The sequence below is a fragment of the Homarus americanus genome, unplaced genomic scaffold (assembly GCF_018991925.1).
Source record: "Homarus americanus isolate GMGI-L3 unplaced genomic scaffold, GMGI_Hamer_2.0 scaffold34360, whole genome shotgun sequence".
NCBI classification, from domain to species: Eukaryota; Metazoa; Arthropoda; class Malacostraca; order Decapoda; family Nephropidae; genus Homarus; species Homarus americanus.
Window position 1 is genome coordinate 1,113,378 of NW_024739403.1, and position 17,895 is coordinate 1,131,272.

Genomic DNA, 17,895 nt, shown 5'->3' on the forward strand with positions numbered 1-17,895 from the left:
GAATGTATCTGAACTCAAATATTTTATTACAGTTAGTCCTCGTTTAACGTCGTGGTACTGCAACATTAACGGAAACAACTTTAACGGAGTCAATTTACCCCTTAAGAAATAGATAAAATACAGGAGTTACATTTCCCAGCCTCCCTTTGCCCCATAAAATACATTACATATACATAAGTTCAATGGCATTTTTATAGAAAATAGTATACTGTAGTATATATAAATAAACTAAATCATTTTGTATTGTACTTTCTGATGGGTGGAGGTGGAGCGAGTGGGTAGTGGAGAGGAGGAGGGTGGCAGGTCACTGAGACCCAGCGGGTGGCTCCTCCTCCTGCTCTGACCTGGGTTCCTCCCCCATTTTTGTAGCAAGTCTAATGGTCTTACGTTGCTTCTTCACAACACTAGCATCAGTAACACTTGGAAGCTATTTCGAATGGTTAGAGTACAGTATTTAGAGCAAAAACACTTAAACACGCATGCACGCTGTGGAAGCTTAACAAAGACTGGCGATGCTTGGGGACATTCTGCGAGCGAAAGCGTAGCGAGCCAAGATGATGAGAGGGTGATGCGCCATACAAAGCAGTCCGTGACGACAAATTGAATAAAAATATTGTCGGGGCAACGTTAAACAAGGACCTGCTGTACTTTTACTTAAGTATGGTTTTCTAATACTTTTACTCCAATACAATTGAAAAAACAAAAATCATTAAAAATACTCGTTACATGCAGACTAATAATATATTGGGCAATAGTGTTGACAGGTGTTTGTGTTGGGACAGCTAGCTTACAGAGTGTAAAGGAAGAGAAGTGTGGGTCATCTCCCACCTCGGATACTTGCCAGATTGGTCTGTATCCTAACCTAATGCAAGCAGAAACCACATTGTGTCTGTGGACCATAAGTCCACATCAACGATACGTGTGTGGATAAGGAAAAGAGTTATCACAGTTTTGGATGGATATATTTTTAGCCCGCTCACTATCCCTGTGATGGATTGTAGGGAGAAGTGCGGCTGAACATATTCTCTTTCAGTAGGTCATGCTGGGCTTATATATAGGCCTAAAAGATCCTGATTGGACAGCCATAATTTTGAGAATCGGTTTTTGATTAATCTCGATAGAAAGATTTGCAATTAAATGTGTAATGTTATGTGTCTTATTTTTATCTTTAGTTAAAATAAGTTCTTGGGGAGGTTTTGGGTTGGTTTGAATGTATAGGGTGTGAAGATCCTGTCAGGAGAAGGCAGCAATTAGTCAGAAGCAGGTCACAGAAGCTGCACTCATCTCAAGGATACACAGAAGACTCCCATTGGTTGAGGCATGGCTATCTTACAGTCTGTGGTATACCGGATGCCCATTGGCAAATGCAGGGCTGTCATGCCAGTAGCCAACAAAAAATAAATTTACCACCACTGCTTGTGCCTTAATTCCAAATTACTGAACACAGGAGAGTGTCTCATCAAATCTGACAGTATAAAAGCATAGGATTTCTATGAACTTTAATAAATAAAAATTTGAAAAAGAATTGGAAAATTCGAAGGTCGACTTGTTTGTGAACTACGTTTATAGGTGCACAACTTATGCCTGTGAGGGTGCAAAATACACTAATGGGCATATGTACAATGCAGAATTTGTCTTATGTCCGCTTTAATTGTAGAAATGTCGACCATCATTTCTGATGCCTTCAGCAATTCTAACGAAGAGTACCACACATTTATCACTAGGACTGCTCTTGATCAAATGCATGAAAATCAATGAGACTTCTACCTTATGTTAAACTGCAAAGAAGCCGGACCAGTCAGAGGGCAGCCTGGGGAACAGATGGACTACAATATACAAGAGTGAACTGATCATAGATCATGTTTTTGTTTGGCCCTAATTCCTGTTTTGATGGAAAACTTTGTTTATCAAATACAGTGTTAACCCAGTAGAATTTTTCTCCAATTTAGTATGTTATTTCAGCAAGCGTGTTCGTCTATTTACTGAAGGTGCTTGCATCTGAGGTCTATCTGTTCAATGATGAAGCTATCTTGGTGATACCTACTAAATCTCCAGTTTTCTTCTCAGATTGGCTCAATAGCATTCAGCCAGTTTGTATTTTGGCCTGGGGGAACTTGGTTGAATCTGTGGTTCAACATGTTTTGCTACTAAGTCACCTTGTTGAAGGACTTTTGATGAAAAAATCCCATTCTCAAACAGATAGACCATGCCCCACCTCTTGTAGTTGGTGGTACAGCGGTAACGTGCATAACTCACCAATATGTCAAGGGTTCGACCCTCGGCCGGGACACACATGAGAAGGGTGTTATCCAGTGTGACCCTACCAAACACCACAGGTTTCCCAGTCCCTGGTTTCCTCCTGTACTAACACTGGATAAACTGCCCAAACGGCTTGTAAGCTGGTAGGTGGTATATATATATATATATATATATATATATATATATATATATATATATATATATATATATATATATATATATATATATATATATATATATATATATATGAGAGCTTACCATATCCATGATTGTACAGGTAATTAGGTAATTGCCACTAGAAATCTGTGACTCCTTGTGCCCCAGGTATGGACACTCGACTGATTAGTGCCCTTTGAGATGTTTATACACCTCAATTAGGTACCCCCTTGCCTGTCTGTTCAAAGGAGGGCTACCAGACTGGTGCCTGCACTTTGGCACCTCAGCTACCCCTAGAGATTGGAGCCCCTGAACTTGCCTAGCTTATACTACAGACGGGCAAGGGGTGACCTAATTGAGGTGTATAAGCATCTCAGGGCACTACTCGGTCGAGTGTTCTTACTTGGAGCTGGCGGACGCTCGCCCCACATGGGGTCACAGCTCAAGATTGAAGAAGCCGCAAGTCCAGAAAACTGTGAGGGCAAACTTTTTCGGAGTGAGAGTTGTAAACTCTTGGAACAATCTATCAGCAAGTGTTGTGACAGCACCGAGTGTGAGCTCTTTCAAGACAAGACTTGACCAACACTGGAGCAGGTTCAGGTACATTCAGTAGCCGGTGCATGCCCAGTACTTGCCAACAGTGCGTAACAGACGTGACCGATCGCCCAAACGGCTAGCCGATCAGTGGTGAAGAGGATAAATGTAATAGTTTACTTAAACTGTTAATCTTAGAGTGAAAAAATAAGCTAGGCAGTCGCAGACGCTCTAATCTCTCTGGATAGCCGAAGTACACCAGTCTGGTGCCCCTCCTTTGGACATTTTCAATCAACTGACAGTCCCTAGCATATCTCGAGGACCAGACTAGGTGACAGGACTCCAGGGGAAGTACCTCGCTCTTAAAGATGGACCACCTAGATATCTGAACAACCTTCTTATAAGACTTAATTTAGTTGCTTGATTCACCTTATTCTCACAATCGCCCGAGAACTTCAGTTCATTGTGAACATACACACTTAGGTCCTTTCTCATTCAGTCTATACTCTTGTTGTGGATCTCTCCCCTACAACAGCGCAGCCGTATCCCATAGCAACGGAATTCAACCACCGGCGAGGTTCTCACGGGGGGTGCCACCTGCGCCACCTGCGATACTCTTTCTTACATCTGACAAGCCTAGCTGCATTCCAATGCGACAGTATCCTAGCAACCGGCGAGTTTCTCACGGGGGTCGCCACCTGTGACGCTTGCATCCGGGTTTACTCCCGGCTGCTGTGTATATAAGCTCTCAGTCTCGTCATTGAGATTCATTCTACCCTAAGTTACTGAACACGCAACACCTCCTCTGAGCAAGCTCCTCGCTGTCCAGCTCTCATTCTAGCTACACGTTCCTGAACCGGCAAGACCTCTCAACGAGCTCCTCATCCAACACCTCTCAGCAAGATTCTCACCGCACTGCATCTACAGCACCAGACTGTTTTGTATATAATATATTTTATATAAGAAAACCACCACCTAGAGTTTCCATCCATCCCATCCTGAGTGCGACACAACATAACTTAACATGACCCTACAAATGGTGACCCCCGGAAAAACACACTCACGCAGGATGGAGCAGAAACGGATCACTCTCCCAGTCTTCAATCACAACATTGAAGACTGGCTTATCCACACGGAAGCAGCTCTCATCGGCTCTACAGCTACAGACAAACAAAAGTACATCGCCCTGGTCTGTTCCCTGCCCACAGAAGTCGCCACGCAAGTATCAGAGACCATCACCAACCCTCCAGCTGACAACAAATTCGCTGCCCTATGGGATGCTGTGAAGATGCAATACCAGCGGCCCTACACCACTCTCCTACAAGACTTATCAAGTCTACCCCTCGGCAACTCAACGCCTGCACGCCTTTGGGACAAGATGCAAAGACTGAACTCCCGCCACACAGACAGGCTTCCTGACACTATCCTGCTCCAGCTTCACACTCAGAAGCTCCCTGCAGAAGTTCGTCTCGTCCTCTCGGCATTGGACTACTCTACTACCTCGGCGACCTATGCAGCCACGGCAGACAGAGTATTCCACGAATACACTGCTGTGCGCCATGCTGCCGCAAACCACTCAGTGGTCAAACCATCACTTAGCTCCGGTTTCGTCAACCTGATCAACGCTCCTTAGAGAAGTAGCTTTCCACCACACAAGCAAGACATTAGGGACCTGCTGCAAACTTTGAACAGCAGGATGGACACCATTAAACAGCTCTGCTCCTCCATGCCTGCTTTTTCTCCTGGTCCTGCCCCCCGTACTGTGTCCTACCAACCCCAACATTCCCGTCCTGCCCCAGACCCCGCCGCCAGCCCCCAGCACAATGTACCTACCTTCTGTTGGTACCATCAACGTTTTGGTGCTAAAGCTAAAAGCTGTGAGGCTCACTGCAACTACACGAGGAAGCAACATCGACGGGATTGGTAGACACCATAACCTCCGACACTATCAAGCAGCACATCACACGCCTTACTTCTGACCTTGACCACTTCACTCCTGCTGCCCGTCACGACCTACTGCAAACACTACGACAGGCAATTTCTGCATTTAAGGGTACTGCCCCACGCCAGCCTTCCCGGCACCCTGAACTTATTCATCCCGCACCTCCTTCGCCTGTCTGCTCACCATTACCCCCTTACAGCACCACCTCGCCCACAACATTTCTGGGTACCCTCTTTTCATCCTCAGGTACCTACTGCTCCTGACGACCCCGCAGCCGGCCCTAATGACCCAGATACCCCACCCGGTCCCCCTCCACCTGCGGCGATAGAAGCACCACATTCCTCGCCAGTACAACCTTCTCCTATCCACAGCCCTCCTTCTCCCTCTGCTTCTCCCACATATCTCGTTCCTCCAGACAGAGTCGTCTCCCGCAGCGGCCGACTGATGCACACCCTTGCCCGTTATGTCTCACATGTCAGATACAACCCTGCCAACAACAAGTCTCCTGCAGTGCCCAGAGGGGAGGGGGAGTATTGTAGTGGATCTCTCCCCTACAACAGCGTAGCCATATCCCATAGCAACGGAATTCAACCACCGGCGAGGTTCTCACGGGGGTCGCTACCTGCGATACTCTTCCTTACATCTGACAAGCCTAGACGCATTCCAATGCAACAGTATCCTAGCAACCGGCGAGTTTCTCATGGGGTGGGGGTCACCACTTGCGACGCTTGCATCCGGCTTTACTCCCGGTTGCTGTGTATATAAGCTCTCAGTCTCGTCATTGAGATTCATTCTACCCTAAGTTCCTGAACACGCAACACCTCTGAGCAAGCTCCTCGCTGTCCAGCTTTCATTCTACCCTACGTTTCTGAACACGCAACACCTCCTCTGAGCAAGCTCCTCACTGTCCAGCTCTCATTCTACTCCACGTTCCTGAACCGGCAAGACCTCTCAGCGAGCTCCCCATCCAACACCTCTCAGCAAGCTTCTCACCGCACTGCATCTACAGCACCTGACCGTTTTGTATATAATATATTTTATATAAGAAAACCACCACCTAGAGTTTCCATTCATCCTATCCTGAGTGCGAGACAACATAACTTAATGTAACTGTTAACGCTCATAGGAGCATTATTGGTTTGTTGCTGGAGAAATAAACCCTCAACGTTGACGCGTACCATATAATTCAGTCAAAACCTGTTAAAGAGCAATTCTCATATAACAAATGCTGTTATCTCAGGACACATAGTATGAATAATACAATCAATTTACAGTACATAGCCTGTTAACATCTTAAATATAACTCATAACTATTGATACAGGAGACAATTTGTATAATATGATCAAATTTCAGTACACAAATATACTTATTAAAGTTATTTAGAGTTTCTTAGCAGATTCTAATACTTCACGATCACTCACGTTTTAGGGTCTAGTGGTCTGAACCAAGGTTTTGTCTGTCCTGTAGGAATCGGTAGACTACCCTCGAGGGCAATCTCAGCCCAGAGGTGAGGGCCATCTGTTTTGTATTGAAATACCTCAGCAGATTCGTCAGCAAATTCGTTGTCAACACTATATATCTTATCTCATCCCCTCTCTCTCTCTCTCTCGCCTAGTTTATCTTATTATGGTTATCCCTCTCTTTCTCTCTATCTTCTAGTTTATCTTACTGTGGCGATAACAGTAACCCTACAAATGGTGATCCCCGGAAAAACGCACTCACGCAGGATGGAGCAGAAACGGATCACTCTCCCAGTCTTCAATCACAACATTGAAGACCGGCTTTTCCACACGGAAGCAGCTCTCATCGGCTCTACAGCTACAGACAAACAAAAGTACGTCGCCCTGGTCTGTTCCCTGCCCACAGAAGTCACCACGCAAGTATCAGAGACCATCACCAACCCTCCAGCTGACAAAAAATTCGCTGCCCTACAGGATGCTGGGATGCTCTGAAAGACGCAACCAGCGGCCCCACACCACTTTCCTACAAGACTTATCAAGTCTACCCCTCGGCAACTCAACGCCTGCACGTCTTTGGGACAAGATGCGAAGACTGAACTCCCGCCACACAGACAGGCTTCCTGACACTATCCTGCTCCAGCTTCACACTCAGAAGCTCCCTGCAGAAGTTCGTCTCGTCCTCTCGGCATTGGACTACTCTACTACCTCGGCGACCTATGCAGCCACGGCAGACAGAGTATTCCATGAATACACTGCTGTGCGCCATGCTGCCGCAAACCACTCAGTGGTCACACCATCACTTAGCCCCGGTTTCGTCAACCTGATCAACGCTCCTTAGAGAAGTAGCTTTCCACCAGACAAGCAAGACATCAGGGACCTGCTGCAAACTTTGAACCGCAGGATGGACACCATTGAACAGCTCTGCTCCTCCATGCCTGCTTCTTCTCCTGGTCCTGCCCCATGCACTGTGTCATACCAACCCCAACATTCCCGTCCTGCCCCAGACCCCGCAGCCAGCCCCCAGCACAATGTACCTACCTTCTGTTGGTACCATCAACGTTTTGGTGCAAAGCTAGACACTGTGAGGCTCCCTGCAACTACACGAGGAAGCAACATCGACGGGGATTGGTAGACACCATAACCTCCGACACTATCAAGCAGCACATCACACGCCTTACTTCTGACCTTGACCACTTCACTCCTGCTGCCCGTCACGACCTACTGCAAACACTACGACAGGCAGTTTCTGCATTCAAGTCTACTGCCCCATGCCAGCCTTCCCGGCACCCTGAACACATTCAACCCGCACCTCCTTCGCCTGTCTGCCCACCATTACCCCCTTACAGCACCACCTCGTCCACAACATTTCTGGGTACCCTCTTTTCATTCTCAGGTACCTACTGCTCCTGACGACTCAGATACCCCACCCGGCACCCCTGCACCTGCTGCGAGAGAAGCACCACATTCCTCGCCAGTACAACCCTCTCTTATCCACAACCCTCCTTCTCCCTCTGCTTCTCCCACAGATCTTGTGCCTCCAGACAGAGTCGTCTCCCACAGCGGCCGATTGATCCAGACCCCTGCCCGTTATGTCTCACATGTGAGACATAACGAGCTTGCAGAGCCCCTGAAGATTCTGTTTTGTAAATGCCTGGATGAACAAATGGCGAATGAAGTGCATGTCCTATCTTCAAGAGGCATAGCACCCCAACAACTATAGACTGAGCTACAGCATAAGTGCGAGAGTATTATCAAGATGCAGCATGACATCAAACAACTTAAATTCAACACGGTTTATGTCTTGCGACACATGCTCAATATTGATATTTGACCTATTCTAGAACGGGTGGTAATATCACAATATTACTAATTTCAAGCTTTCGACAGTGTACCACAAAAACAACAAAAACACAAACTTCACATGAGCAAGCAATGGTGATAATGGCAAAATCGTCATCTGACCTGTAACAAACCGGAGTGATGGCCGCTGTTGTTTGTTTGTTTCATAAATGATATGCCTGACGTTGACCCTCCATACAAATGTTTGCGATGACCTATGAAAAACCGCGAAGAGCTGCAGGACCCTTCCAGGAATGCGAATGGCTATTCAATGTCACGGAGATGCACTGGGGCTACCAACGTAAGGAGGCAATCCCAACGGATGAAAATGTAATTGCGTGAGAAGACCTGTGTATGTTGACAATGAGCTGAAGTTCTCGGGCCATTGTGAGAAGAAGGTAAATCAGGCAAATAAATTATTGGGTCTTATAAGAAGGTCGTTCAGATATCTAGACGGTCCGTCCCTCGTGACGATCTTCAGGAGTGAAGTGCTTCCCCATCTGGAGTACTGTCACCCCATCTGGTCCCCGAGATATGCTAGGGACTGTCAGTTGGTTGAAAATGTTCAAAGGAGGGCCACCAAGCTGGTGCCTGCACTTCGGCATCTCAGCTACCCTGCGAGATTGGAGCGCCTGAACTTGCCTAGCTTATACTACAGACGGGCAAGGGGGGACCTAGTTGAGGTTTATAAGCATCTCAGGGGGCACTACTCAGTTGAGTGTCCTTACTTGGAGCTGGCGGACGCTCGCCCCACAAGGGGTCACAGCTCAAGATTGAAGAAGCCGCAAGTCCGGAAAACCGTGAGGGCAAACTTTTTCGGAGTGAGGGTTGTAAACTCTTGGAACAATCTACCAGAAAGTGTTGTGACGGCACCGAGTGTGAGCTCTTTCAAGAGAAGACTTGACCAACACTGGAGCGGGTTCAGGTACATTCAGGAGCCGGTGCATGCCCAGTATTTGCCAACAGTGCGTGACAGAGACGTGACCGATCGCCCGGGCGGCTAGCGAGCCGACCTTTTGGTGAAGAATATAAAGGAAAAGAGTCGTGACCGATCGCCCAAGCGGCTAACAAGCCGATCAGTGGCGAAGAGGATAAAAGTAAAAAAGTAAAAGTAACAACAAGTCTCCTGCAGCGCCCAGAGGGGAGGGGGAGTATTGTAGTGGATCTCTCCCCTACAACAGTGTAGCCGTATCCCATAGCAACGGAATTCAACCACCGGCGAGGTTCTCACGGGGGCCGCCACCTGTGATACTCCTTCTTACATCTGACAAGCCTAGCCCATTCCAATGCAACAGTATCCTAGCAACCGGCGAGTTTCTCACGGGGTGGTCGCCATCTGTGACGCTTGCATCCGGGTTTACTCCCGGCTGCTGTGTATATAAGCTCTCATTCTCGTCATTGAGATTCATTCTACCCTAAGTTCCTCCACTGAGCAAGCTCCTCGCTGTCCAGCTCTCATTCTAGCTACACCGTGCAACATGCAACACCTCCTCTGAGCAAGCTCCTCGCTGTCCAGCTTTCATTCTACCTTACGTTTCTGAACAAGCAAAACCTCCTTCGAGCAAGCTCCTCGCTGTCCAGCTCTCATTCTACTCCACGTTCCTGAACCGGCAAGACCTCTCAACGAGCTCCTCATCCAACACCTCTCAGCAAGCTTCTCACCGCACTGCATCTACAGCACCTGACCGTTTTGTATATAATATATTTTATATAAGAAAACCACCACCTAGAGTTTCCATCCATCCCATCCTGAGTGTGAGACAACATGACTTAACGTAACCCTATACCCTTATAACTATACTAACTAGGAAATGAAGATAGTAAGTACCAATAAACTCAAAGTGTGTACGTCCAATTACATTCCACTCGGAGTTATTTTCAATAATTACAATAAAAACAATCTACAGAGATTTGGCATTATAGTTGAGTATCATAAAGGTTTTAGCCGATATCCAGCCTCCTTCGTTTTGAATAGGCGTCAGTAATACCTGTAATTATAATTACTGTATGTTATTTTAGAGTCCGAAATAACGAAAGTAATCTTAAAGTATTAATAGATAAGGAAACGAATATTTTTTATTTCTGGCAATTTAAAAAAATGTGTTGATTTCATGCGAATTCTATTTACAGTTGCTTCTGTAATACTAATGTACGAGAAATAGCGAGAGAGAAAAGAGAGACAATCCAGTTAAAGAGACAGACACCAACAAACATCAGGAGAATGGGAACTGAGAACAAAAATAATACGAAACATTTGAACAGAAAGATAGGCAATTACGAAAGAGAGAGAGAGAGAGGGGAAACAACGTATTCAGAGATAGACAAGCATATGTGAAGGACGGATAGAGCGAGAAATTTAATTTGCAAGGCCTACCTACTACAGCATTGCCATTAATACATAAAGAAATAAAACCACTAGAATAAAAGTGACAATGCTTTTCCCATTCTCTGAATTGCCAATCTGGACACTTAATTTGACCAGTTTCATCGAATTTGAGTCTCTTTAACCCATGAATTTTATTTTCCTATAATTGTATTTATCGATAAGATTATTGCTATACCCAGCAAAGAAAACTATCCTTATACAAACACCAGCAAAACCCCATGGAAGATGGGTAAAATAAACCCCCCTACCTCCCGTCGGCCACCCCTCACACAGCTGCCGCGCTTCCTGCACACCAAGCCCCTACTTTCACCACCAATAAGAATATACATACGAACAATCCGCATTCTCATTGGTCCAAATAACAGGTTCGTGCGCAGACTAGACCAATCGCTAGTTTGCACACCCCGGCATTTGTTTACATATTGGTGTTTGTTCCAAGGGCCACGTTAAACTAGTACCTTTCTTACTGGTACATGTGTTTTCATCGGTTTTAACTACTTTACTGATACATAACAAGTACCAGGGAGACAGAAAGCAACCATGTAAGTAGTTTGTGAATGATGAACAAGTCGCTATTGAATGTAATGTCTGACTGTTGGGACACTGACCACTCCCGCAGCCGCGTCATGGCGTTCATGGTTTAATGTTAAATTTATTTTAGTCACTCAAGCCTTAGAACAGAAACCATATAAATGATTCTATATAATAGCAGGAATAAAAAATATATTGTATGATCAGTGTATCAGGGTATAGTGGAGATACACATCCATTTGAAGGTGATAGCACTGTACATCTCATTTTAATAGCAGATATTATGCAGGGATAAAATGGAAGGTGAATTTTGTTACAGGAATTCTATGCAGGTGTTCGTAGGGTTTTTTATTATGAGAAATTTACTGTTACATTGATTCTTACAGTATAATGATAATTTCTATGTAGCTAGTGGTTATGAATTGAATGGTTAAATATAATATAGGCTGTTCTTGTGATTCTGTATCCCAATGGCGATTGGACTCCTCATAGTTGTCTGAGAACTCACTCCCCTGAAACAACCTAGACTAACAAAACTAAAGCAACGTAACATAAGATAAAGTTCCTTTGTTGTCATTTACAAAATTTCACAAGATGTTTAAAAGTTCCATTCTTAAATAATACTTTATGGCTAGTACACCTCAGCAACTTAAGAATTTGTTTTATTGAACCTAAATAAATTCTCACCTTATGAAAATCCCCCCCCCCCCAAAAAAAAAATACGAAATAAGTTTATACCGCATTATAATATTTTTAAGAAATCTATTTTGAAAAATTTTCAGTCATTTTTCGTTAACCACCCATCACATTTTTTCATGTGAAAAATATATTTTTTCGCTTGTTTTATTGCTGTTTTAGATGATTCTGACATTTATCTTTGGGGCAAATCACTTTTCTTTTTCTTTGTTTTAGTTAGGTTAGGTAGGTTGGTTCGTTCGTTTGTTACTTTGGTATGAGAATAGGCAAGGTTAGGTTAGGTTGGTTCCTTTGGTATGCGAATAGGTTATTTTTGGTGTGCAAATTAGCAGTTTCTGTTAAAATGAAAATTAAGATTTTTTCCAAAAAATGCTAATTTGCACAAAAAATTTAGGTCAGATTTGAGTAATACACCAAAAATAACCTATTCTCATACCAAAGGAACCAATCAACCAACCTTACCTAACCTAACTAAAAAAAGTGATTTACCCCAAAGATAAAGGTCAGAATCATCTAAAACAGCAATAAAACTAGCGCAAAAAATATATTTTTCACGTGAAAAAAGGTGATGGGTGGTAACGAAAAATTAACCGTTTTTCTACAACTTAACACTAGATGATGTATTTATTGCTACATTTTAAATGCTTCCAAAATTGCACCAGCTGCTCCTAAATTATATACTGTACTGCAATTTAATTGAACAACAAATTGAATCAACCTAACCTACCCAACTTTAACTTGGGTTTGATAAATTAGGTTAGGGGTGTTCATTTTGTGTCTGATAAATCATATAATTTAGCAGTACATAACTGGTGTTAAAATGTGGGGCTGTGCATGTATTCGGGAATGAAAAAGTCTGCAAAAAATAAGACAATTTTTGGGTAAAGATTCTGAAAAGGTCAGAATGGTACTTTAAATTGATTTGTACAGTATATAGGGAGATAGAGCAAAAATAAGAATACTTTACTCTAGAGCATTTTTATTGGAAATTTGAGGCATTTTCTGGACGTGAAATGATGCTGGCGCATCGGCGCTTATGCAGCCCTGGCAGCGGAGTGATTTATTGTGATGGCGGGAAACGTCGAGCCACGGCGTTGAACAAGTGATGAAAAAAAAAATTTCCGGTCTGAAAGCACAGGAATTCCCACAGTGAAGACAGTCTCTATTTAAAGGAACAATGCCGTGGCCTTTGAAAAATTGAAAGATCTCGTTGTCCTTATCCCTAAATTCGCAAATTATGTCCAAATAACACCGGTGACAACCTTCACACGTCATGCTGAAAATGTAACTGCCGCGAGCTCGGGAAAAGCACAGCACGGTCTTATTATCGCCGGGAAGACAAATTAGTGCGTGCCTCGGAGGCGCCTAATTAAATTACCTGTATCTATGAAACGAAAAATTTGTACAAGAAATGGTTATTATTTCAGAACTGATAAAAATAAAGCAAAAAAATAAACCATAATAAAAATAACTCGTCCGCAGGTTGGTCGTAAATATTAACTGTTTATTTTGTATTTATTTATTTTTTATTTCACACAAATAATGCATTTTTGATCACTCGTGCAAAAAACTGATAAAACCAAACCTAACTCAATCTAACAGTTACAGAAAACTTTATAAGAACTCTGTAATATTTAAGAACAGGTGTCTGGGTTAAGGAGCCAAGTTAGGAAACTTTTTAATAGTTGAAAAGTCCTTCAGTTTATAAAGAACATCCCAAAAATGGTGGAAGAAATACATTTTTGCAGGTAATAATTTTTTATGCACATGTAGCCATCAATTTTTTATTAATTTTGTGCTAAAAGTACTGAAATAATATTCCGTACCGGAACTTGCCATGCACTGAACTCTATGTTGAATCTTTTATAGGGAGATAGGGCAAAAAAAAAGAAAAAAATATATATTTTTTAGCATTTCCATCAGAAATTTATAGTTTTAAATTTATTTTGACTTTTCTATTTCACTTAAAGATTGTACAGGTTTGGGGGGGATATACAGTACATTGTTTAGTTCTTACTCAGCCAGTCAGCAGAAGTGTCGATGTCACATGAAACTCATGAGCATACGCAAGCTTTGAAATTTGAATTGCGTTGTCACAAAATGGAATCTCTTTGTGAAAGGTGCTCGTTGGGAGATTGGTGTAATAAAGTATCCAAGGTGTAATTCAGACTGTCTGTATTGTTAAGATCCTCCTCCATCTGTTAATTAAATTAAGTTTTATTTAGGTAAGGTAAGGTTAGGTTAGGGTTACACACCAGGGGATCCAGTGGGGTGGAGCCCCACTGTATAGGAGGTTAGGTTGGGTCCTTCTGGTTTCTTTGGTTAGGTTGGGTTTGACATGTACAGTACAGTATGTATTGATATTTGAGTCATTTTACATGTTTTTCCCCACAAGGCTGATATTTGGGGGTTTCCATATCTTCATAATGACTCATTTTCGACAGAAACACTATAAAAAAAAAGCTTATTCATAGTCATTTCTGTGCATGGCAACAACCAAATATTTTCCCTGAAAAAGTTATATCTCAAAAAAAACGAAAAACAAATCAAGTCCAGGAATTGCAATTTTCATTCTTTAGTTTTTCGATAAGCATCCACCACCTCCTCCACTTAAATCTTTGTGTTGTCAACATACAATACAGTACAATACTGTACAGTACTGTAGTCCCTCGCCAACCGTGAGTGTTAGGTTCCTGAAACACCCTTTGGTTGGCAAGAATTAGTAAAGGCTTATGGGAAATAGAGGGTTAGGCTCCATGGCCACAGTTAACACTCGTGAGAGCCTAACTAAATTGCCTGTTCCTTCACTAAACAATATGTGTACAATTATTGTACAGGTATACTTAAATAAATATAAGTCAAATACATATAATATAGCTTAATATAGATTAAATAGTACTGTAATATAAATTTTACAATATACTACGTACATCTCCATGGAGATGGATTATTGCTATAAAATTAGAAAAATTTCTATAAAATAAGAAAAATGAAAAGCATGTGTGTGCGTGTGTGCATGTGTGTTCGTGCGTGCGTGTGCACTTGGCAGGTTGCCATGTTAGACTGTCCCTGTAGCTATATCCCCTTAGCTCTGCAGGCCAAATTGAGTTATTGTTATTTTTCATCTCATATTTTCTGGTATACAGTATATACATAATGTTATTTATTTAATTTTTTTTTTACACCATTACACACACACACAATTGTTCATACAGAATTTTTAAAAATAAAAGAAATTATTATTATAAGGTCAAAAACATGAAGAGAACAAACATTTCTTACTTACCATGGTAGTTGGTATCAGATTGTGAGGAGAAAGGGGGAGCAGAAGTGGGGTGTGGTGTCAGGGATCTCGGCCTCTCCCTACCAGGCCAAGCTGTTACCCCAAGTTATTTTATTGTTTTATTTTTTCCAACGTGGTTTTGGGTACATATACAGTACATATTTTTACATATTTTTATTATTTTTTATTATTATCCTTTACTATTACATGCACACACAATTGTTCATACAGAATATGCAAAAAAATAAAAAAATAAAAAATTATCATAAGGTAAAAAATATGAAGAGAATAAACATTTCTTGCATCCACGGGAGTTAGCCCATTATCATGGGACCGGGAGGAGGGAGCGCTCTCCTGTCTCCCGTGTCCTTAATGAAACGATTACCAAATGGCAATGCAGTATTTTTCTTTTATTATTTTAGTATTATTTTTATTCATTCCTCACATTTACGGAGGAATTCATTTGACCGCGGAGGGATAAAGACGTTGCGCTAATCCACGAACACTCAAAATTCAATGCCGTGTTTGGTGAAATGGTATACTGTACAGAGTAAATTCCGTGGATACCCGAAATCTGCAGTTGGTGAGGGTATACTGTACTCCATTTTCCTCCTGTACTGGACAGTAAAGTTCATAACAAAGTTACAAAGAACAGACCAACAGCCCAAATGACTGGTAAGCTGAAAAGTGGTGATAAATTTGAAAATGAAAAAAGAAATATAAACACTTTCAGTGACTGCTATACTGTATTGTGCTATACAGGCAGTCCCCGACTTATGACTGGGTTAGGGACCCAAATCCAGGTCGTAAGTCGAATTGGTCGTAAGTCGAAAATGCAAAAAATAATACATAGAAAATCTAAAATAAAATACAGTACAGTAAAAGTGATCAATAATGAAAAATGAATAAAGTGTTACTGTGCACTTGCCTTCAATGTAGTCAACTGAATGCACACGGGGCCCAATAATTTTTTAATTAAACATGGAGACTACATTAATTGAATGAAGCAGAGGAGGAGCCAGAGCTGGGTGGGTCATCAATGTTGCTTTCTTCAGACAGGCTAACATACTTGCTTGTTGAAGGTATTGGATCATCTTTAGGGAGTGAAGAGACAGCACTGGTGGGGTGAGGAGACAGCAGTGGGGGACTTCTTAAAATATGCAGTATGTCCAATTTAGACTGCACAATTTGCCTTTTCTTTTCAAGTAAGTGCATCTTGGATCATTCTGTCAACTTTTGCAAAACGCTCAACATTTTGATCCATTTCGTCAAACATTTGCATCCCCTTATTGATAGTAGCAAATGCCTCTGTCATTTGTTTCTTCTGAGCACCAGCCAGTACTCTCACTTTTACTCTTGCCAGTCATTTTAAAGGGAATTAGAACCGAAAATATTGTCAGTACACAGCGCGATCACTACCGACAACAACGACGGCCAAACACCAACTGAGCGCGCTGTGGCGTGGACGCTGTACACCACGAGGCGGCTTAGCCCACACCACGCTCTCGTACGGGACGGAAACGTTTCGGAACTGGAAAATACGTATGTAATTTGAAAATTTTTTGGTACGACTGAGGCGGTCGTATGTCCTGGTGGTCGTAAGCCGAGGAGTACTTGTTCTGTATTGTATCATTAATTTGAGATTATATAAATCGATAAAATGTTTCATTAGGAAAGCATCTCCAATTATATAATGGAGGTCAATGGGAAAATGGGGTTCATGTTACAAAATTTTGTGTTACAGTCAACTTTTCAAGGACACATCCCTTCTGTAACCCGGGGGATTACTGTACAGTCGTACACAACTACAGTATTGTAATTTACTACCAAACACATTAAAAACATTTATTTCCTGAATGAAAATATGCAGCTAAAACTATTAAGGAAAAGCAAAATGAAAGCTTAACTCGGCTGCCTGTGTCATGCGTGGCCGTCCTCAAACTTTGCCATAACAAAACAACCCAGCCCAGCCACTCTCATGCACAACAAAATATTTATTCCCTTTATGTTTTTTTACTTTATGATAGTTATTTCTTTTACTTTTTTGTGCACATTATGTACTGTATGTAGGATTGTGTGTGCATATAACGAAATAAAAAAAAGTGAAGACAGTTAAGTATGTGCTACTATTGTCCACGGTCTACCGAGCTGGAGTTGGTCTTCCTGGATATTTACACTGTGGCATCAATTAACCCAACCTAACCTAACAATCTAATATATCTTAACCTAACCTAGGTTAGGTTAATGGATGCTACAGTGTAAATATCCCGGTAGACACAACTCGAGCTCGGTAGGTAACATACTGTAGTAGCACCGTTGAGTTTATCTACCCAAAATTACGAGTTAAATAATAAACATAACATAACTTCCCAGGTCATCCTGCTAACTCTCAGTGGTGCACGAAGAAATGATTAATCCCTTTATATTTTTTACCTTATTATATAATTTTTTACTTCCTTTATGTAGGTGAGTGTGTGCATATATCTGAATAAAAAAATAAAAGAAGTTATGTTTATTTACCCGAACTTAGAGATTGGAAAATAACCATTACATAACTCCTACCTCAGCCTCGTAGAGAGAGCGTTCAAGGAAAGTGGCCGCCCCAGCTGACTCCTGTGGGCACGCCATTTGAATTTTTGCCTGAACTCAAATTTGTATAAGTGAAGAAAGTTGGGTTGGTGCTACTACAGTATGCGGTCTACCGAGCTGGAGTCGGTGTACCAGGGTATTTACACTGTGGCATCTATTAACACGAAAAATAGGTTGTAATTCAGGAAATTAGTTAGTGATTTTTCGTACTGTAGCTCA

General features: G+C 42.2%; 1 protein-coding gene across 1 annotated transcript in view; it reads left to right on the top strand.

The window, feature by feature from the left end:
• Positions 1-10,977: 10,977 nt before the first annotated feature.
• Positions 10,978-17,895, top strand: part of LOC121874693 — a 36,296-nt gene continuing 29,378 nt past the window's right edge. The window contains exon 1 of the mRNA XM_042378945.1: positions 10,978-11,119. Within this exon, the coding sequence (XP_042234879.1) occupies positions 11,118-11,119 (2 nt within the window). The 5' untranslated portion in view covers positions 10,978-11,117. The remainder of the gene's footprint in view (positions 11,120-17,895) is intronic.